The 23786-nt window shown below is 38.6% G+C and overlaps 1 protein-coding gene across 1 annotated transcript in view; it reads right to left on the reverse strand.

The window, feature by feature from the left end:
- Positions 1–23786, reverse strand: part of inpp4b (inositol polyphosphate-4-phosphatase type II B) — a 199620-nt gene that overhangs the window by 166247 nt on the left and 9587 nt on the right. The window contains exons 2-3 of the mRNA XM_007561971.2: positions 15478–15522; positions 1133–1251 (exon numbers count right to left, since the gene is read on the reverse strand). Coding sequence (XP_007562033.1) covers positions 1133–1251; positions 15478–15522 — 164 coding nt within the window. The remainder of the gene's footprint in view (positions 1–1132; positions 1252–15477; positions 15523–23786) is intronic.

The following is a 23786-nucleotide window of genomic DNA, read 5'->3' on the forward strand; positions in this document are numbered from 1 at the left end:
CAGGACTCAGAGGTTTTTTAGAGAACAGTGAGCAAACAGCATCATGAAGACCAAAGAACAAGTATAGGAACAGAGTTAGGCTCTAAAACCATAATTACAAGCTTTAAGCTTTGTCTTCCTAAAGTGACAAAGGTAGGCAAGGAGAGCATCAATCAGACAAGCATGGCGGCTCTGGAGGAGCTGCAGAGATGCACAGCTCCAATGAAAGAATTGACTTATGAACTAAGCTGTTAAATCCACAATGTTTGGACTGCAAGACCACGACTTTACACACTGAACAACAGCTGCACACAAATCAGGCTGAATGCACGAGTGAAATTTGGTTGTGGCAGCACCATGCTGTGGGGTTGCTTTTCTTCAGCAGGGGAAGGAAAGTTGGTCACAAGTTATAGGAAGATAGTTATAAATCTACTGTGGTGGTGGTTCACTTTGCATAGCAGGACAACAATGCTGAACATACAGCGACACTGGAATGATTTAGATCAACGCATTTACTACGTATGAAAAAAATCTTTTAAAATAATTCCTTCCATCTCACAATTTTGACCTAATTTTTTGTTGGTTCATCACATAAAATCCCAACTGAATACACTGAAGTTTGTCTAAAATTTTTATGGCTGAAACTATTAATCATATTAATTGTGATGAATCGATTATTGAAATAATCGTCAACTAATTTAGTAATTGATTAATTGTTAACTGGAGTACACAAACTCAAAAAAAAGGCCATTTGCTGAAAGATTACCACGCTCAGGGCAGTAAATAAGCCAAAACTGTATAAAAAAAAATACACATTTTGCATTTAACATGAAAAAAAACACCTTCTTTGTAAATATGTCCTCGAGTGGAATAATTTTAGTTTAATCCGCTTCAAATTACGGATTAATCAGTTAATTCTGAGAATAATTGATCAATTAATTAATTACTAAAACAATCGTGAGTTAAGGCCATGGGAATATTACATAAACTCAAAAGATATGGCCAAAATGAGGAGCTGAACCGACAGAGATGGAGAGAAATGCAACTGAGACCCAACAACTTCACAAAACAGCAAACATCAAAAGGCTACGGACAGGCAGAGAGGAGATGGTGAATGGGTGCCTGTGTGTGTATGTGTGTCTCTATGGCTTACCTCCACTATCTCTGTGCAGGCGTGGAAGACGAGCTGCTGCTTCTGGGGATCTATGACAGCCACCTGGACCAAAGCATTGGGCTTCCTGTCTCTGCCCGAGGCCGCCAGATCATTACAGGCTTCGCAAAGGAAAGGAGGGAGGAAAGGAGAGCCAAGAGGTGGAAGAGAGAGGAGATCAAGAGAAGAGGAAGAAGAAGAGAGTGACAGATGAGAAGATAATCCTTTATGATGCATGCATAAGAGAGAAGAATCACACAAAGTGTTGTCATAAATGACAAAAAATGACGGAATAACTGTAGATAAACACAGTAAAAAAAGAAGGCCAACAGTAGTTTATTATAATCTTCTGTCAGATTGAACATCAAATGACTAAGAGCTAGAAATCTGCTTCAACACAAAGGAGGAGGAAGGCAGTCTGCACGTAGAGATTTCAACCCCAAAAACACAATAATGGTTTGGAGAAATGAGCAAAAATATGTGGACACACAGATACACAAATGCTGCATCAGCACCTGATTAAAATGCAGCTAGACAAATAGAGCTCCTCCTGGCAGTGAGATATCAGTTTTATTATGGCTTCCATTTCTGACACCAAAAACAGCTTGTCGCTCAGATTTCAGAGACGACGAGGCCCGAACCTAAACTCCACCCTAATCTCTAAACCCTCAGACTTTACTGCCGTCACAGCCGCCGTACCAGAGCATGTGAGGGCTCCTATAGTTCAGAAAAGAGGAAGAAGTCCCACCAAGATGCTGCATGCTTACAGAAAGAGAAAGAAAATCCAAACTCATTTATTTAACAGCTGAAATGTGGGGGTAAAGCTTTTTTATTTTGCATCTATTAACTCTGTTTACAGCAAATGTTTCTGTAAACACCATGAAAACTGACAGCATTGTGAATAACATGCATAGTTAACTATAAGTGCAATAAACCGCCAATGAAACCAGATGCTTCAACTAACAATAACTTCTTATTCATCATCATTTGGGCAAAGAATTACATTCTAAGAAAGTTTGCAAATGTTCTTATACTTTATGTCTTAAAGGTTACAAGAATCCCTGACTCACTTTATCCACCTGCTTCCAGAACAGCAGCACTATGAGAACTCATCGTTCTCATGAATGTCATATTATTCATAAGCTTCTAATGAGTCATTTAATCAGCAGTTAATTTCCTCTAAGTCACACAGGCTGAAGAACTGTTGTCGACTTTATTTAGCTCTATTACTCTGTAACAGAAAGCTGAGGTTCAAATGGGGCCTCAGACTCAGGAACAAAGGAGCTATAAGAGACCTAATGTTGCATGATTCTAGATAGGCTCAGCAAACTGTACTCAGCCGGAGTTCTGGTGATAAGAGTGGTCAAACAATTGTCTACAATGTTTTCCATCATCTCTTTGGTGTCCATGCAACTTGCCAGATGACAATGTTATGCTACTCTGTGTAAATGTATTGTCTATACCGCTTGTGGCATCCCGACAGTTTGTTGTTTCTGGCTTGGCAGAGGCCTTGGCTCTGCCTCCTGCTTCTTCTTCTGCCTCCATTTCCTCTGCCGTGGATCTTGGCCATATTTCAGAGTAAGAGTGTAACAGCAAATTAAGGTAGCCCAGAGACCTAATTCACTTATCGTGCTTCAAAGTTTGTGTTTTAATCCTGAAGGTCATTACTGCAAAATGAACTTGGTAATATTTATTTACTAAAACGCCATTGAAGAAAATAACCCCTACTGATCCCATCAAGACCAAGCATTGTAATCTCTTTGTTAAAGTCAGATTTAAATTACTTCACTGATCTTAAGAGTGAAAGAAACTTGAAGCCTTGAATAGGGAAAATGGTCATTTCTATGGTTACCGCTTTTTTCTTATCAACGCAGAAGCAGGAAGATGCGACTCCTGTATTTATATCTGCCCAACAGGAACAGCCAACACTGACATTCAGACAGATACATTTAATGTCTCTCATTCTTTTGTGTTAATTGGCATCTATGCATACTCCCCTAAGTGTATAAAAGACATTTTCCCCAGTAAAGTGCTTGGATTTCATCTGAAAGCTGTATTTTATTTGTCTGGGCCCAACTTCTGGCATCTTTCCAGTTATTGATCTGCAGTCGGAGCCCATTCTGTTCCACACTTTACTCTGGAAAAATAAAAAGGTGCTTGTATTTACTTGTCAACATTTCAAATGAGTTAAATCATGATGCAGTGTTTCTTTATCATTTATGCAAACGTAATTCTTGTACATTGTACAAAGCAGGAGACAACCTAGTTTTAACGTTTACTCAATATTCAAACAACTCTACAAACTGGTAAATCAATCTTCATCTACTGTGAAAACTACGAGAATTTCACATTATCCAACAGGAACAGAAAGTTGATTCTGCTACTGGGTTGCTTTCCTTGGTTATTATGAGAACAGCAACACAAATAAAGCCAGAATTTAATGAGCATTTATTACAAGTTTACCACAAAATAGCAGAGCTATAAAAAAAAAAACAGCCTCTTTTAACGGGTAAGTTTTACAGCCTTTTTGAATCTTTCACTTTTATAAAACTTCTTTTATGAAAACTAAACCCTCACATCTTAAGTTGCTAATACATTTTTGTCAGTTGAGGCAAATAAAGAAAAGTTGAGTGAAAAGGTCTTTAAGTTTCTCTAGTTTAGTTTGATTCCTCCTTCTAGGTCTGTACTAGAAGAATCACAATTTCCTTTAGTTATTCACCACCACCCATTACACAGCTAAACACTAAAATACAATTCTGGCTTTTAGAACTATTTTTTATTTAGCATTTGTTATATGCATGACAAAAACCAACACACCAGCTGGAACCACTGAGAACAGAATTGGTAATAAAAAGTGCTTTTTCAATGCTCCTTTTTTTAAATGCATGACGCATCATCAGTTTTCTTTTCTGATTATGCTTTTCTGGTCATCATCAGAAAAGAAATAAGATTGTACATCTCGATAATGAAGTTCTGATAATGTGGCACATAAAATATATTTGACATTTACCAAGATCATAACAAAATAAGAATTAAGATTAGAAGGTGAGGCTGGAGGAGCATCTTCTTCCGCACAAGAATCATCATCATCATCCGCGCCCCCCAACGGTGTGTTCTCTTCATTTCATTGTGTCTTTATCTTTTAGCCTTTGAAATAAATGGCAAAAATGCATGAACTTGTCCCTATGTACTATGTAAGGTATGCCTTCTATTTGTTTTTATTTTTTAGATAATTTTTGCAACTTTTACTTTTATGTTGCAGATCCCAAGATCTTTACTCATGAAGAATAAGATTCCTCTTTAGTTTCTTTAGCTATAACATAGGATCTTAGTAATTACCTTGTAAACACAAAAGTACTTTTTAAATTTTAGTAACGTGTTATGTATTTTGTCTTGAAACATAGTGTATAACCTAATCATTTTTTTCTCCAAGTAGCTAATTGTACCAACGGTCAGTCTGCCGAGTAAAAAAGGCAGCCCATGTTCTTCATTCAAATCCTGTGACATCAATTCCACAAGGACTTTGGATTCTATTAAACTAAATCACATCTACTGATTCATTTAAATCTCCAGGGAATGTTTCATCATGAGACCTGTAGCTATTTAAATACCACAACTCAGTTTGTCACAATAAATTAAAGTCTTACTGACATTCATAAAAACTTTTTACTGTTGAGCCGACAGTAAATTTTACTCAAAAAGTAGTAAAAGTCTGAGATATGGACGATATCCCATGAGAGAATTATGGACAGAATCAAAAGGATAATAGCCGTAGAGAAAGGATATTCTGTACTATCAGATGTAGGAGAGTGCTGTCTCTGCAGTTTCTTAGACACAGGGAGGGCAGAGCTTTTAAATGTGCTGGCTCTGGTGATGGAAAGATCTGGTAAGGCACAAGGACTGGTGAGTGTGACTGGGGAAAAGCTGGTGGAGGCCTGATTTGATAGATCTACAACTCACATTAGGGGAAAGTTTCTCTGTGGATCTGTGGCCTCAGATGTAAGTCTGAATGCTGAGAGCCTCTGTTACAAATATAGTTTGTATCAGATTTGGCCTGAAAGTCATTGGACATTATTGAGGCACCATTGTTGATGGAGCGACAGTTGTGATGGTGGCAGAAGTTCCTTCTGTAATCATTGGGTTGTCAGTTTGAGCCTCCATTTCATCCGTCTCAGTAGTTGTGTCATTGGGTACAATGACACAACTCACCTGCTTTGCCTGCTGATGGTGGTGTAAGGCAGCCTTGCTTCTGTCAGAAGCTGTGGCTATACTGTATGTTCCTTACACCAGAGTTGGTGGATGTGTGCATAAATGGGGAAATGACTGACTGTAGGGTCCTCTGGACTTGATGAAGTGCCACACAAATAGAGGTATTTAGTTTCTCAACGGAGTGGCTTCTGAACTATGCTGTGATTGTTCTGGAGTCTCCAAGCCAGAGTCCAGACTTAAATCCAACTGAACACTCTGGAGAGATCTGAAAATGGTTGTGCACAGATGCTTGACAAGTTATAAAAAGAAGAATAGGTTGGACTCTGACCCACACTTCTTACAATTATCAACTTTGGATTGGAGGGTGTCTGGTTTGAAGCCTCCAAGGTACATCTTTACTTGGTATGGAAGATGTCATTATGGTGCCACCTTTAGGCCAAGGCCTTCAGCATGCCCCAGGATGGTTTGAGTGTGAAGCAGTCATGATGACAGTCAGTCCTCTAAGCCTGAAGTCAGAGTCCTAGTCCAGAAAAAGGTTGACTGTTCTCTTCAGGTTTTGGGGTGGGAAATCTCACCTTCAATGATAACTTCAAGTGGTGTGGTCTCTTGTTCAGGAAATGGTAAGATGGATTGACAAGTGTTGCTTTTATCTGGTGTGGTAGAAAAATAGCAGTTCCACATGATTAGATTCCTTATTTACCTGTCCATCCGTGTCTCCACTCTTCTATGGTCTGTGGTCATACGATCTGAAATATGTCCAAAATCGCACAACATTCTTTAAACCAGTGGTTCCCGAACTTTTTATCCTGGGCCCCCCCAGCGGTTTCCAAACATTTTCTGGGCCCCCCCTACGCCCTATGCTGTCTGGTTGAACGACTTGTGTGTTTCTGTGTGTTTCTGTGTGTGTGTGGGGGGGGGTGGATTCTTTTTGGGGGGCAAAATAAATGTACGTAGCTAGACATAGACAACATCGGTAGCCTACAGGCTACTTGTTAACAAGCTTAAAGTGCTGTATTGATATTAGCTAGTCATCTTTTAGCTAACATTACCTGCATCCAACAGCTTTACTCAACTCAGTCTGTTAGTGTGGGGGAAAAACTGAAAAGTTATTTGCATTTTGCTGGTTTGCTGCCTTAATTCTAATATACCTGCGTAGCTCCGCCCAGCAGCAGCAGGTCTCCTGCACGGGTGTAAACCCAGCGCGAGCATTGTAGCGCCCATGTTGCGTTTGAAGGCGGCTCGGAAAAACAGGTTACGACATGTTAACAACAGATTAAACAGTTTTAACTGCTGATAATAGTAACAGTGGACACAGATATGGGAAGTGTGGAAGCCTCTACTGTATCAAATTGACATAGGAATAACAGAGAGTTGGCCATTCTAAGGTAAAAACCCAGCGCATACAGCGTTCATGATTTTTTGTTGTTTTTTTTTCATCCAGACGGCTTCCCGCGCCCCCCCTGCAATGGCACGGCGGCCCCCCTAGGGGGCGCGCCCCACAGTTTGGGAACCTCTGCTTTAAACAATAATAAACTTTTTGGCTGGAAAGTGGCAAAATAGTTCAATGGGAGCTGCATAAGCTTCAAAGGCTTTAGATAAAAGTCTCACTTTTGACCTGATGTTTTATTTAACCGCTCCTCTGATCCCATTTACCTTTATAAGTTTAACCACAGAAAATGCAGAAAGAGAAGCTGTTTGGGGTGTTGTGTCTGCAACATGATGTTATCTTTTCCATCAGAATATTTTAAGCTACTTAACACCTTATCTCTGTCATTGTCGTTGGATTGACAATTTACTTTAGCTTTTCGCTCAGTGATTATTTGTTTATTGAAAGCATAACCTGTTTACTCCCACTCTCATGATGGGATCATTTGTAAGCTTGTTCATGTTGCGGCGAGTTCTTTGATACGGATCCATTTGTGAATGGCTCCCCCTGTTAAGACAGAAAAGACTTCTACATCTACAGAAGTCGGATTAAGAGCCACTGATTCATTTTAAAGCAGCATTGATTTATTTCCTTGTGTTTATCCACAAAACCAAGGAAAGCACTGACAGAGAATAAATGAAATATGGATAGGTCCTGCAGAGAAAATGAGTGTCAGATGAAATCTGAAACTTCTTCCACCCTCTGAGATTAACACTTTACTTTTTTATTTAAAAAAAAAAAAGTAAAGAAAATGAATCAGTAAATTGTAATTGTAGGACCTACTGTAAATTGGTACAAACAGAACTGCCTCATTGGGCTTTAATTAACTTTGCATCAGTGATTGTAGCCATCTAATTCTGCATGCTGTGGTGATAATTAGAAACCACAAGCTAACAGAAGATGTAAAAATAACAATATCTGATATATGCAAAATAAAGTTAAAAAAAGACAGTTAGGGAATGACGAAGCCAAAAATGATTTTTTTTAATTCACTTTAAACGATTAAATAAAACAATTTTGACAGCCCTGCTGTCTTCAAAGTCTCTTCTGCAAGTAGTTGGCAGTTATGCATATGCAAACTGAGCAATGAGAGTGAGACTAGCCACAAATCTTTATGTGTTTAAGCCAAATCATCAAAACAAAATATGTTTCTATTGCACTACCAGTTTGAGTTCTTTCAAACAGAACCAGACTTCTCTATCCAAAACCACTTGGACCAGCTCCTCTGAGAGAATCCCAGGCTGTTCCCAGACCAGCTGAGAACTCCTCAGGGTGTCCCGGGTCTTCCTGCGGGTCCAAAGGATGGATTTGGATTCCTTTTGCATTTCAAACTGCCTTAAATTTATTCTGCATGTCTTCAACAATGTGTCAAATTTTATTCAGAGGTTTTTTTCAGTATTGATCTTACAGGATCATGGAGCGGCTGCAGATGTACTGCCTGCACATCTACAATGCAAACCTGATCTTGTGACCCAGAAGGCCAATGAGGTCATTGTCAGTTTCAAAAAACCCTTTCAGATACTTTGACTTTTGTGACATGACGAATTACTGTGTTGGTCATCAATGTGTACATAATAATAGATGGACATAATCAGCAGCAGTTCTCAGGTAGGCTGCAAGGCTATTATAGTTAACTAAAACTAACAAAATAACTAAAACTGAACTTGAGAAAATATTTTAACTGAAATGAAAAAACTAACTACTATAACTAATAAAAACTAAGCTAAAACTAAACAATATTTAACTAATAATTAATAAAAAAAACTAGGAAATACATTCGAAAAAATAATTAAAACTAACTAAATGAGACAAAGGAAAAGTCACCAGGAAATAAAACTAAACCTTAATGACAAACCCAGAGCTACTATAGCCCTGGTAGGCTGTGTTATGCTCAAAGTGTGTCAAGAAAATATCCCCCTGACCATTACACCACCAAAGGCAGCCTAACCTATTAATGCAAGGCGGAATGAATCCATGCTTTCATGTCTGCGCCACTTTCTGACCCCAGCTGAAATTGAGACTCTACAGACCAGGTAATGCTTTTCCAATCTGCTGTTGTCCAATTCTGTTGAGCCTGTTCGAACTGCTTCAGTTTCCACCTTTTAGCTGACAAGAGAACCTCAAGCTTCAGTGTGTTGTGCATTCAAAGATGCTAATTAATTAGTATACATTTGTTGGAGCAAGTGGTCATTTGCCTTTCGACCGTGTTTTGGATCGTTCCCCATAAATCCGAGAGAATATTGTGTGTAAAAAGTCCCAGTAAGATCAGCAGTTTCTGAAAACCTGAATACCGTCTGGCACAAGCATGCAGCGTTATTATATAATACTATATATTATTATATATCAAAGTCATCAAACCAAAATGCATGGAGCTGGCGCTGTATGATTATCTGCTTTGTTATTTGTGTAAATAAGTAACTACACTGGAGTACATAATAAAGTGGCCGATAGGTTGCTGGTATAAAGTTACATTTTAAGTTTATAGAACTATTTGCTATAGGAAAATAATCCCCCAAAAAATATTTTTTAGCTCATTCAATGCAACGTCTATAGCGGCAAAGTTTCCAAAGTATGAAAGCTGCATAAGTATCAAAACTTTTGGCCATAACTGTAAACCCAGAATATAAGACAGCATCATCCAGTATCTGATTCTTTCAGCGGCTGGTGAAAAGGAAGCTGCAGGAGAGTCCTGTTAGGTATCCTGCAGCTAAGCAGACCTCATGCATCATCTCTTAGGGGTTATTTTAATTTCATATTCCCCCTTTTCATTCCAGGCAGCAGGAATTTTGGACTTGCATTAAAGAAGTCTGACATTTGCTTATGCAGAAGGAGATAAAAGGCATTTCTGCTCACATAAAACCATGTTCATATGAGCTGAAAGCAGCAGCATCTATCAGCCTGTGTTTCAGCTGCTGCTTTGTCATTACTGCAGTGACAAAGAGTTTACATTAGAGTTGGTTGCTCTGTGATAAAGCATGCAGAGAGAGGGATCATCTAAAAATAAAAACTGACAAAGGAGGGACACAGTAAACAAGTTGCTTACCAATTCTCACAGGAAACTCAGAGGAGATTTACAGTGGTAATCAAAAGTTTGCATACAATCAGTAAAAGGCATGAATGGTTCTAACTGGATTTCCTGCTTTTATTGATGCATAAGTGTTTTTATCAAAGGGTCAAAATGATTATATGACATACAAGCTTGATTTTAAAGCGAATGATTCTGATCCACACAGTGTTATAACACAGAAAGGTTCAAATATGCATACAGCTCCAGTAATGTTGAACTAAATGCCCACTAGCAGGTTGCACATTGATTACATGCTTTTTGTAGCCATCACCAAGCTTCTGGCAAAATTCTGCCTAAACACCCTTCCTGGCAGAATTTGTAGAGTTTATTTGAATTGTTTTGCTCTTTGGCACAAACTCAGCTTTTATTCATAGTTTATAGATTTTAAGGTTTGAAAATTGGCCATTCCAGATGATTAATATTCCAGAACCAGTTTCTTCAGGACTCCCAGTTCCATCCACCTAGCTGCTGATATTTAGATGCTGATATTAAGTCCTCTGGACTTAATAAAGCGCCATATTTGTTCTGATAATGAGCTTATCCCCACTCCCCACCAGCACTCTGAGTCTCCTATGAGTTTCATAACAGCATTGGTATAATAAGTTAAACATACAGTGATCAACATTGTGTGTTTTAGTATCGAAGGTGCCGATTTAAAGATTGAAACTGGAAGCGGCTCCCCTTTAAACACCACAATAATGGCTTTCTCAAAGGAATGTGACGTTTCGATGAAACCTCTGCACTTTTATTACTGCAGATGAGGGAGGCAGGAAAAGGAAATGGAGAGAGTGACGAGACAGGACAAGAGAGTCCCCTAGAGAAACATTTAGAGATTTAGGAAGGAAGTCTAAATGGAGGGGGGAGAGTGGAGGTAATGAGGGAGAAACATGGGTGGAGGGAGGAGGAATATGGCTCATTAAAATGTCACAGACTCAAATAATGGATTGGAGAGCAAGAAAAAAAAGGAGTGAACAAATTTGGAGTGCCTTCAAGAAAATTACATTTGCAGATCCTTCTGTTGATTACTACTGAATTGCCTTCCTTAGCTTAGGTGAAAATTAATTCAACAACGTCGCGACTGGCAATTTCAGTCAAGTTACTCAAACTGCCAAAGTAAATCGGAACTGATTCCCAAATTACCACAACAATTGTTCAATTTGAGTAATAATGTTTGCCCATCCTTGGAGACTTCAATTACTGCAGAGTATTTATTCAGACTGATTGGAAGACGTTGATGTCTTTCAAGATGAATATTTAAGCAAAGGGTTTTAATGCAGGAGGCTTCAGTGACCTGCAGAAGGAACGGCAGAGGGGCACATGGGGGTTACTGCATGGGACAAATACATGCTCCTCTCCAGAATGATTCATGTCCATGATAAGAATTCAATTCTAAATCAATTCAACAACATTATCCTGTAATGTGCCTCTGCTCTGCTCTGGACACCATTTTGTCTAAGAGTCTGGGGGAAATGCCATTTATAACAGAGTTTAATAAAATGTACATTTTTCTACATTTGTGTGTCAGGACAGTACGGAAGAGACACACAAAAAGTAATACATATTTTTTTTAAGTGAAGCAAAAATTATTGTGTTCAAAATATTGAAAAATAAATGTTTGAAATTTGAGAAACATTTTTATCTAGTCCCCTCAAATCTGATACTGCTAATAAATTACAGTGCAAGCTGCTGGATTCACCTGATTAGTCCACCTGTGCTTGATTTAATCTCCCTATAAATCCAGCTGTTCTGTGAAAAACTCAGAAGTTTGCTGCAGAATATTAGTCATGAGGAACGCTAAAGGTCAAAGCAGGAAGTTGTGGCGGAGATCCAAATTAAAGCAGAATTAGGTTAAAAAGCAATACTCCAAATCTGAAACATTCATCCCAACTCCTCATCTATAGATGGAAAGAGTTTGGCATGAATCCAAACTTAGAAACACAAAACATACGATCTAAATTCACAGAGCAAGGAGGAAATGAATCACAGAAGCAGTCAAGTGATCCAAGGGAGGAAATCCAGAGATCCACAGATAAAGTGAGAAACATTGTCAACAGGACATCTAGTCAATCAGCCAACAGATCTGACTTTTGTGGACGTATGGAAAGAAGGGTGTCAGATGAAGTCACTGCAGTTTGCAACAAGCCGTGCAGGAGAAACATCAAACATGAGCTTCAATCAGATCACCATGTCGGTTTTCCACAAGAAAACCAAACCATACCAAAACCTATAGTATTGGTCAAGTATTAGACTGGCCCAGTCAAAGTACAGACCTTAATCTACTAACAATCTGGGACAAAACCTGGGCCAAAAAAAATCAGATTTTTCTGATATTGAAAACATTGGACAAAGATGAAGAGATTTGGACACCATGTAAAGTAAAAGTTTGTATAAAGGCTTTGATTTCTTTTGGGGGTTTTTTAGTTTTGTTTTTTGCTTTTCAGAAATCAAAGCTATGTGCGTTTGATGCTTTTAATATAAAAGTTAAAGTTAACTGAAAAACATAAAATAAAAATAGACATATCAGTGCATAACTTCTGTTTGTTTTGACTGGTGAGGATTATAGATGTACATGGAAATGCTTCACTTAAACCTTCACGAGTAGCTGCTCAAACAATTATGATTTTTCATTTGTTTTTGGGGTTTTTTAACCCATATGAGAGATATAGTTTTGCAGTCTTTCAGCTTTAACACTCGTTTTTCATAATTTGCTCACTGGAGATCCAATTATGTAAGTTAGAATATTGTTTTCTTCAAACTAACAAGTTTACACCAGTCTGATACAAAATACAACTACAAACTAACATTTCAAGCCAAATCTGTTGTAATTCATATACATTAGTTCTTTTACGGTAACAGCATTCTGTTTATTCACCATCACACATGGTTCAAGAAAACTGTGGACTCCTACGAAAATAACTAAAACCTACTGCCAACATTTGTAACACCTGTCATTTTTAATGTACGTTTGTTTTAATGTGAGCCTTTCTCTGTCTCTGCCTCGCTCCGACTAGTCATCAGCTGGGAAGCAAGCTCTTTACCTTCATTAAAGTGAAGACGCTGAGAGAATTATCGACTGCAGTTAAGACCAGAATTTACTGGTCATAACATAAAAGAAACTTCACTTGGAAAAATCTGAGCTTCTTCCACAGCAGCTTGTCTTTGACATTTTCAGATGATGTAACTAAATGAAATGATATAAAATTCAATGAGTATCTCAACGCCTTTGAGAGCAGGAAGGTTGCGTTAGAAAACAACAAATTTATTTTTTAAAATGCAGCCATCCTTTGATTCAAATATATTCTGATCTTTATACATTTCTTGCCTTAAAAATTCAGCAGTCATCTGACAGAAGTACTTTGGTACATAATTAAATCTTGCTCTGAAAAGTGGAAATACTGATGGCATAAATTAACAAAAACTGCTAGAAGTGTTTCAAATTGCAGTGATGTGCAAAATGATTCTTCACATCTTCTTATGTTACAACCATTAACTTTTATTCATCTTTTTGGGACTTCCACAATCTGGCCTTTACAGGAGAAGGGTAAGAAAACAGAAACTGAAATATACACCGCACAAATATTAGTTTTTAAAAAAAACTATGGAAATCATGTATCAAATTGTAAATTATGAACTACTTGTAGTTGGTGTAAATTCAAATAAAGATTAGTTAGATTTTGCAACCTCAAAAAATGTGAAAAATTTAAAGTTGAGTTTTTATCTCTGCGACAAACTGGTGACCTGTCCAGGGTGACGCCGCCTCTCGCCCGGACGGACGGATGGATGGATGGATGGAGTTTTTTTCTCAGTGTAAATACCAGTACGTCTTAAAAAACTTCATTGTCAAAAACTGTTTTTATTAAAATATTTTAGACATAACTATATTGCATTAAGAAAAACATGTTTTATTTTTAAAAATCACCAAGTCTTGGATGTTTTGACCATCTTTTAATGGCCTAAAGACTGTTTTGCAGAAAACTGTTCCTTTTTTTGATTGAACCTTTTCTTTGAACCGAAGACGTGAATAGATTTAAACTTCAATCAAGTTCATTCCTTAAGAGCTATTTTAGGCATTCTGCTTATCAAATCTGTAACTATTAGAAACAGAAAGTTTCACAAACAAGTAAAATGTGCAGAATGTCTCATTTATTCATTTAAATCTGTATTTACTTTCAAAGGTTTCAGCTAAACTGAAGTTAACTTCCACAAAGGCAATTCAAAGATGTATCACTAGCTAAATTAGCATTATTTTAACTTTGTATCTGCTTTAAAATGGACAGCGAAGCCGGTTAGTTTTACACTACACTACAAATGGGACTCAAACAGAAAATGGTTAAAAGCAAAGTAAAAGTAAGACAATTTATTTTTATTTTTTTAATAAATGGTGTCATTTAAATTGTAAAAACGAACAGAATGTGATCAAAGTTATTTTAAAAAGACTTCTTTCAGTTTGTTTCCATTTAGACAGACAAGGTTTTTTATGACAAATAAGCTGAAATTTATATGCAAAACTGGAACAACTCCTTTTTAATTATCACAGCAAAGCAAAGCAAAGCATTGTTCCAGTAAAAAATGTGTTTTCCTACAGTTATCTCATTAAATGTTAATTGGCTGTTTGTTACTGGGGAGGTTTGCTGCCACTCCCACACAAAGTGAAAACAGTTAAGACCCATTATACTAATTTTTCACCCCCGTGGAATATGGAACAGCTGCAGCTCTTTCACAAATACGAGCCCAGAGTTTTAATAAGAACTGGAAAAAACTCAAACACATGCATAAGATTCCCTCCTTAGATACCAGGGGCTTAGAAAACAAAATGCTCTGTAATGCATTTTATAGCTGTTACAAAAAGACAAGCAGCTGAAGCTTTGACATAAAGTTGATAAAACAAACAAGTCACTTTAAAAACAGACACTCCAACTTGTGAGCTGTATAGGACTTGCTGACACAAGTTCAGGATTACTCGACGTTCTTCAGGTCCCTCTGGATCACAGCAAATTAAGAATAACTCCCTAAGAGCGAGAGCAATGGCAACGTTAAGATCTCGGGCCTCACCAGCATCCAGTCCCAGCCACAAAACCACCAAAGCAACTTCATGTTGATGCTCCTGAATCATCTTCTAAACTACCACTTCACACTGGTACATGCAGGAGACAGTTCATGAAAATGCTACCATCATTTGCCTCATGCAGCAGTTGTATTTTTATAGGAAACAGATCTGCAAATCGTTGTAAATTGAACACAAAGTGCCTCGCAAATGTGCCTCATTAAACTGCATATTGCTTCCTAATTGCTTGTTGTCAATTGTTTTTCATTTTGTTGGTCAATAAATTGTTCTTTGCATACGAGTGATTCTTTCTTAGTCAAGTTTCTTATGAGTTAAAGTCACAGTATATTTTTGGTCCTACTTAATGTGACATCAGAAAAGCACAAAGTGTGGTTTTTAAAAAACAGATACTTCTCGGTGTCATACTACCAAACATTTTCCATTGTTAGAAGAGTTTTACATGTCAGTAAAAATCTTTCCTCAGCACAATCAGCATGTGCCGACAGGCGACATAAGGCCACACTTTAGACACCCCAGCTAGTATGTGTTCACATAATGCATGTTATGTAAAAGTATAACATTTTGCAAGATTAGATACTTACCAATGCTGAACTCCAACTGTCGCAGCTTTGGAGTTATAGTCACAGCTGTTGGACAGAAAAGGAGAAAGAGAGAAAGAATAAGATCTCACTAATTAAGGTTCTTTTGATCTTTTAATCTTTAAAAAAAATTGAAAAATAACATGTTTTTCGCTTAAAGAAGATCTTGGAAAAGATCAATCTTTTTTATCTTTATCCTTGTCCATACCCTCTTATTTGTGCAGGGTTGTCCACCTCCAGCAGCCATTAGCCAGGAGGGAAGGACACCCTGGACAGTTGAACACAGGCTGCTTTTCCATTCACCATACAATTGTGTAAATTGGAATTATGAAAATAAATTCACTTAATGGAAGCACAACTCACATTTTTAATAAAATGTTTTGCACTAGTCTGAAGTGATTTTTTGACTATCGAAATTAGAGTATTTAAAAAAAAAACTGAAATAGAAACACTTTTTTTACACCACCGAGTCCACAACCGGATGTTACTACTGACAGAAAAAGAAGTGGTAGGAGGAGGATGGTGAGGCGTGTTTTTTTAGTGACTTATCATGTGAACAAACTTATTCACATGTGATTTTGATTATGTTTCTTATTTAATGGAAACAGCAATTGCAAAAGTGTGGAGTTTTTTACATTAGAGGAATAGACAAAGTTTTCTGCACATTTGTAATGGAAACACAGGTACAGAGACACAATAATGCATACAAACTCATATATAAGGTCAACTTAGAGAAACCAGTTGACCTAAATGTCGTATTTATGGGCTGTGGAAAGATGTAGAGAACCCAGAGAGATCATACAAATGACATGCAGGACCTTCTTGATGCAAGGCAGCAGCTCTACCCTCTGCAGCCCAACCTGCTATATGTGCCAAACAACTTTAACCTGCAGTATTTCCCTGACATACTGTAACTGGGAGTGGACCTATTCCGGGAGGCCCATGCCTTCGTTTCCTTCTTCCTGCATGTCAGGTTGGTCTCTTGTTTATCCACCCCCATGTTTTCTGTGTGACAGTGTGTGAGTAAATAAGAGCCATAACGTTCTAGTGTCTCTTTTTCCGCCCGCACACCTGGGAGCCTTCATTCATCAAGCCTCTGCAGTATAAATACCCACACACTGCCGCCCGCTGCTCACCGGATTGTCAACTCCCCTACGTGTTGCCACAGTGTGACTGAGAAGCAAAGTTCTGTTCCCATTCCTCACATTTCCTGAAATCCTTCACTCTGTATATGATCAAGTCTGTACGCGTTTCGTCTCCTGGCAGCCTCTTCCGGACCTTCATCCGGAAGAGGCATCCTCCCGACCAGTGCTCGTCGCGGTCTGTCTTTCCTGCTGCCTGCATTCTTCACATCCAGTCACACTGTGCAGCTCTGCTTTCATGTCGCTATCCAGATTCCTGCTCTGACAACTGGTCCACTCGCACCCTGACGGCGAAACACCGCAATGTCACAACATTCTCCAGTAAGAAGTACTTGAGTCATTAACTTTTAAAAGCAACTAAATCATCTCTAGCCAATAAGCTATCGGCAGCCAATAGGCCTAAAAAGAGATGGGGACTGAAGCTCAGATTGTGGAAACTATTTTCAGAAGAAAATAGCTCGACAGCAGAGAAATGGTATTCTAAATTTCTAAGCGTGACAATCTCCCAGAACTGTTCGTTTACATTATGCAAAAAAAGCCTACAAACTTTGTCGGGCATTCAAACGAGAGTTCCTGGTATGGATTGTCCTTGAGGGCTCATGCCAAAAAAGATGAGCAGTGTACTGACTGCCTCTATCATCTGTCACCAGTGCTGTTTCTCATTCTTTGCTCTCCCAGTCCGACACCACCGCTCAAACACGAAGCAGATGAAAACGCCTGCAGGTTGGATCGACGGCCTTAGAGCACCGAGTGTGTTGCTGATGTGCCCACAGACACAACTGGCCTCTCTAAGGCTCATCAACTCCACTAATGGGCCACACATTCAGGGTGATTTCTGATTTATTGGAGCCACTAGAGTTTAGATAACAGACATTAAATGAAATGAGGATCATTTACAAAGGCTAGATAGATTTTGGTCATTTTGTTCTCTGCCAGCTGTAACTGTGCACTGATCAGATCAATTTGGTTCTGGAGTTTCTCACAGCAAAAACATGCCACTGAAATTTTCACTCTGCCTGGGCAGAGGTGTACAATACATATCTATGAATGTACATGTGAATAAGAACACTGCTGTTGGTGTTCTCACCAACAACAGGAATGAAGAGTACATCACCCAGAGAACAGACTTTAAAACTCTTCTGTTAGTTTACAAATCACTGAACGGCTTAGCCCCAAATTACATTAAAGATGTTGTATCAACCTTCCAGACCTCTCGGGTCTTCTGGTTCTGGTCTGCTCTGCTGCATTCCGAGGACCAGAACCAAACATAGAAAAGCAGAATTCAGCTTCTATGCACCACAAACCTGGAACAAACAAAACGTTTTACCAACGAGAAGTAGCTTGCATAATGAGCTTAGCAGTTCTACCAGGTGTTTGCTAATTGCTGTTGGCTAGTCTGAAGGACCTGAGCAGGGGAGTTGTGGGAGAGGGCTGCTCTGTGAGGCGGAGCTAGGTCCACCCAGGTATCTTACACAGATTAAAAGATTTCTCAAACATGCGTGAAAGAATTGAGGAAACACTCTATGTATATATAATAACATTATAACATGATGTAAAGCTAATAAAAGTTGATTTTTCATAATGCTGCCTCTTTAGAGTGAATGTTATTTTTCTGCTAACTTAGACCTTGGTAGACCTTGAGCTCAAACTGCTTCCACCCAGTAAAATAATATTTGCTGTTCTGGAACCGTCTCTCCACTGAGACGGTTTTGGATAGTAGAGCCTGTTTTTCTTAATCATCATTTAATGTGATGCACAAATGCTTTCCAAGGCTTTTTGCTGCTGGGGTGACCAGCACCTGATGACATCATGATGTTGTGACTCTAGTGAGCTCTCCATGCTGAGTCAGAGGAGAGTCAGAGTGTGAATTTCTAAAGAGACAGAGCAACACACAGAAGCATCAAAGAAGTCTTCCCTTACCTGAGTTGTATTTTGGATCTGATCAACCGGGAAATTCTTTATTTACTTTATTTACCCCAACTCTTTGTTTTTGTGTCTCCTCTTGATGCTCCCTAATGTTTCAGCAGCTTAAGTTTATTTGCTGGAGGTAAAACCCAGCATTCCCTCTTTAACTGTTTGATTCAGATTCCAGCGAAAGAAACCAACAAACATTTAATGTCTGTGACAGATGCCTCCCTGTAGAGACAACCTTGAGGTCAGGTTGGACAGACGCTGTGCAGAGATTCCCCTGTCGAGAGGCTGTTCAGAACCAAAGATCCAGGAACCCGGTGGGTTCACTGAGAGGTGACATAAAAAGACCCAGGCCAAAAGTAAGGCTTCTTCTTTTTATCTTAACTGAATTTTCTCTCAAAAGGCCTTTATTTTGAATTCTCCTTCTTCTTTCTTGCAAAGTTTTCCTTCAACTCAGGAATTTGGCACGCCAACTTTTTCTCAAAAATCAAGAATTAGTTTCATGTTATTTTTGTGTTTAAATTTGTTACTTGACCATTAAAATAGATCAGTGATTACTAAAAGGAGATTCTTGAGTCTATCAGAAAAACAGTTTCAACTGAAATGTAAATATTGTGAACTATAATGAATATATTTTTAATTGTCCATCTCCCTAAAACAGCTTATCCTGAAAGGAGCTCAAAATATGTAGAACAGAGCAAACTAAAATCTCTTTATCCAAGAATGATTTTGTTCAAAAAATTACTTTGTGTAGCCCAGAGACTACACAAAGTCTATGGGCTTAAGGATTTAAAACTTAAGAAAAACAAAAGAAGTACATGGACTAAAAGAAAATGTATTCATGTACAGTTTTAAAAAGCAGGGCAAGTACAGTATGCTGTATTTAAATGAAATTCCTGTCATGATCTGGTTTTCTCATAACTGTCAACCTTGTGCTCCTCTTGGGTGGTGTCTGCTCATGTTGTCACCACTAAAGCTTCCTTGTAGGACCATATGAAACTTTAATAAGCCAGAATGTCATGTTGTATTGTTTAAAAAAAAGGGGGGCCCTTTAAATACGTGGACCGAGACAGAGCCAGCTGTTCGGTCCTGCCTTTGCTGCCATGTTATCATAAGGGATTGTCATTGTGACAGCCTAATTTGTTTAGAGGACTCCATCTGTGCCATACATTAACTTTTTCAGAGTAGTAGGAGGCAGTGACAAATCCCTGACATTGCAGTAATAATTAAAGATGAGGAATGAAGATAAGTTCAGTGTGGGTTGGAAGGGATGCCAATCACAAAAAACCCAACGTGCTGAAAAGCAAGTGAATGTTGACAGAGCGGAAGGAGGATTACAATTCACAGCTGTCTGCTTTTATATGCAGAGCTCTTAGGTAGACTGTCAAATATTAATGAAAGGATGGTGCCAGATGTTTTGTTTGTACACAGTCAACAGTTTATGTTGCACCTTCGAAGACAAAGGCTGAATGTGTTCCAGCATCGCTCTGGAAACTGTTGCATGCGTCGGGTTTTCCAGATCGGTGTTAAATTGCACCAGTGGAGCCTGAGTACACAGCAGGTGTATGAGCGCCTTTCTCTTCCTCCAGGATCCTCCTCTCACAGGCAGAGCTGCTGCAACTGCTGGTGTCTAGCACAAGACAGATACATCATCACATCTGACAGCAGTGCAGTCCAGATGAGAGCTTTCCACTTCTCAAATATATCATCTTGTATTTTTTTTAAGTCTGCCTGCTTTGGCTTGTACTCCATAAGACGTGTTCTGTATGCAGAATCAGAGACTAAATTCTAGTCACATCTTACCAAAGCTCCTCCGGCAAAGTGCAAAAACACAAAATCTTACCAATTATTATTGATGTAGTTTCTGGTGCTGGTATCTTAGTACATTTGAAATGAGACAAAACTCGTAGGTAATTTTACAGCAAGATGTAGGAGGAGGAGCTTGTTTTAAGTAAATAATTCCTTAATATTGATGGAAAAGTACTAACAGATTATTTCACCTATAAATGAAATAATCTGCTAGTGGAAATAAAACATTTGCATCATTATTACATTACTTTGGCTTCATTTGAAGTGTACTAAAATATCTGCTCTAAAAACTAGATAAAATAAATTCTTGGTAAAATTCTGTATTATTGCAGTGCAAAGTTTATTTATATAACACTTCTCACAATCATAAAGCGCTGTACAATAAAAATAAAATTTAAATCAAATTATATGGCAAACAAGATCTCTTACAGCTTTCTTTTGACAATGGCTTACTTCTCACCACTCTTCCAAAATATCCAGATTTACTTCAATAGCAGATATTCTGTCAAATGAATCTCCCATTTGAGCTGTGGATCTCTGCAGTTGCCATGGATCTCTTGGTTTCTTCTCTTATTAATCCTTTTCTTTCCTGTCCCGATCTTTTAGGTGGACTTCCATGTCAGGTGCCTCGTCCTTTTTCCATCTTCAGATCATGGACTGAACAGATTTCTGTGAGATTTTCCAAGCTTGGGATATTGCTTAATGGCATTTAAACATCTCTAATGTTCTCCCGGACTTGTCTGCTGTATTCTTTCACCTTCACGATGATGTTTGTTCTCTAAAAAAATCTCTGGGTTCTTCAGAGAATTCTAGACCTAGAATGAGATTACATTACACACAAGTGGACTCGTTTACAAAGTCACTTTTGAAGGTGCTTGGTTGCACTGAATCCTACTTGTGGGTGTCAAAGTAGACGGGGCCAATTGCAGTTCCATGCAATCATTTTCAGATGTCAAAAGTGTCTGAAAATTATGTGAAAAGGTCTCGGTGTGAATACTTTCATATGGATCTGCAATTCTACAACTGACATAGATAGATTCCTGATATGCCTCAGAACATCCCAGAACAAAACTTTTGGAAACCTGCCAGAGGTCAGTTGTGTGTGAAATTAAATTATGGCCATAAATTTTCACTAGTCACAAAGAAAAAAAAACTTTCTATTTGAGTTGCATCAACTTCTTGCTTGTCTTAATATTTAAAAGGAATCCACAATTAGTTGAACATGTTGGTAATTTTATAGTAATTTTCCTATTACCTAAAAAAAATGCTGTTTGTAATACGTCAAAACTCATAACTTCAAAAAATTGTATTTTATGTTTTTTCACCTGCGCAATGCATGCTGGGTTGATGACGTAGATGGCTAAGTTCTGTACTTCAATCTACAGAGTAAACGCAGGAAGGCTAACGTTACCGATTTGTTGTTTATCATATTGCGTTTGACTGGTGTAAATTCAGACAGTTCCAAAAAATAAAAAATAAAAAAATAGTCAGGAGAGTCTGGTTCATTTATTGCATGAAAAAAAAGCTCCTAAAACAGAGCTCCTGAACACTGCCGCCGGCTAGCGAGGGAAAGCGAAGGAGAAACAGAGACGGGCATGGAAGCTCCTTTAAATGACAACAGAGCTAAGACCGGACCCTAAACAGCTGCTAAGACCCGACACTGAGCTACTTACAAAACTACTTACCAGATCACGCAGTCTGACCAGAGGTGCGTCATTCATTATTGTGTCTTTTATGAAGCTGAATGTGGCAGCAGCAACACAAATACAGCTTCTTCGGCCAACTATTTCCTTTTCCTCCGTTTAGTCCTCCTCATCTTCATTACTTCTTGTGATTTCTACATTTCCATTATTTTCAATGGGCTCCATTTCACGTTGAAGAGTCTTAGCGCATTACTCGTCACTGTTTTTTTCACCACCACCCCAACCCCCCTTCGCCTTTCTTCTTCCTCTTCTTTTCTATTATGGCGGATCGCAAGCAACTTTAAGGTGCATACTGCCACCTACTGTACACGAGTGTGTAGCAACACTACAGTACCTTACATTCATTAAATTCTGTGTTTTAATTTTCATAATTGCACGAACGGATTTTCATGCTAATCCGTCCGTGCATTAGCATGGACGGAGCTAATGTAATCGGACCAAGCATATGTAAAATTACCCAGAATGCATTGCGGCTCAGATCTGTCTCCAAGTAAAAATCAGTCTGACGTGGCAAACAAGGCTCTGAATTGTTGAAAAGCCAAGCAAGAATCTGAAAAGACTCCAGTTGTAAAACTACTCAAAGTGGCATGAGTTTGGTAAAAACTTGTTATTTCTGGCTCCAGAAATAACAGCAAGTACATATCCCAACATTTTTTTTCTTCTCAATTTAATGTTTTTTGGTATCAAGTGTTTTTAGGTTCAGCATTTCAACATATAGCTCAATCGCTGAGTTTTGATCATTTGCAAATCAGTGTGTTTTACTGTGATTTTGTCCTGAAGCTCGAAATATAATGCATGCCATTAATTCCTGTAAGAAAATACTGGATGTGTTCTGCACAGCTACCTGGTCTAATCGCAATAATTAAACATTACATGGAGAGAGATGCATGCCACCCGTGCAGCCCATCTCACTCATACCTGCAACGAGCACACAATGCTCTCAGCCACAATGTGCTCAGAACAACTATGTGGAGAAAAGTGGCACAGGTGTGGTATTTATAATCGATATCCGGCAGCATTATGAATATGGTAATAAGCTCAGCGAGGCGGCAGGCGGGCTGCACATGCAGATGCATCTCCCGAAGGGTCCCAGAGCAAATGAGGTGTACCCGCCTGCTATACCGCAGTTTCATCTGGCTCCAGAAATAACAGCACAGCCCCACTGTACTTCCAATCTATCAGTCCCTCCCCACCCACCTGAAGTCTGCAGGTGGTATCAGTGGGGGGAAAGGCACGCTGAAGGGAGCGCAGAGGAGAATTTGTAAGGATGTAGCAGCATGGGGGCATTTCTGTAGAATGGCATAGTTAATGAATGACCTGGGTGGTAAATTGTTCATCTTACAGATGATCACTTAACCTTTTTTCTCTGCTTGTTTCTTTGATATCTTATCCATTGTATGTGGTGATAAACACAAACGTGAGACGGGGACACTGCTGTCACTGATCTAAGGTCTTTAATGCATGAAAAATAACTGTCCGGTGCACTTTAAGAAACATTTCCAGTCAACAGAAAAGCAGAGGATTCACAAGCTAATCACTTCTACTTATTCTCCTCATGAATAGATATTACACAGAGAAGTTCCCTCAGAAGAGTAAATCCTGATAACATTTTGAGTAGTATCTTCTTTTAGATTTTGAGGAGATATAAATAATTTACTGATATGGCTAGCTCAGCATGGGCTTTGATATTTCAAGGATATAAATAGCATTCCCCTTTCCGCCCCAGCCAGCGGCTCTACCCATGAGT

Source organism: Poecilia formosa, unplaced genomic scaffold, assembly GCF_000485575.1.
Source record: "Poecilia formosa unplaced genomic scaffold, Poecilia_formosa-5.1.2 Scaffold132, whole genome shotgun sequence".
Taxonomy (NCBI): domain Eukaryota; kingdom Metazoa; phylum Chordata; class Actinopteri; order Cyprinodontiformes; family Poeciliidae; genus Poecilia; species Poecilia formosa.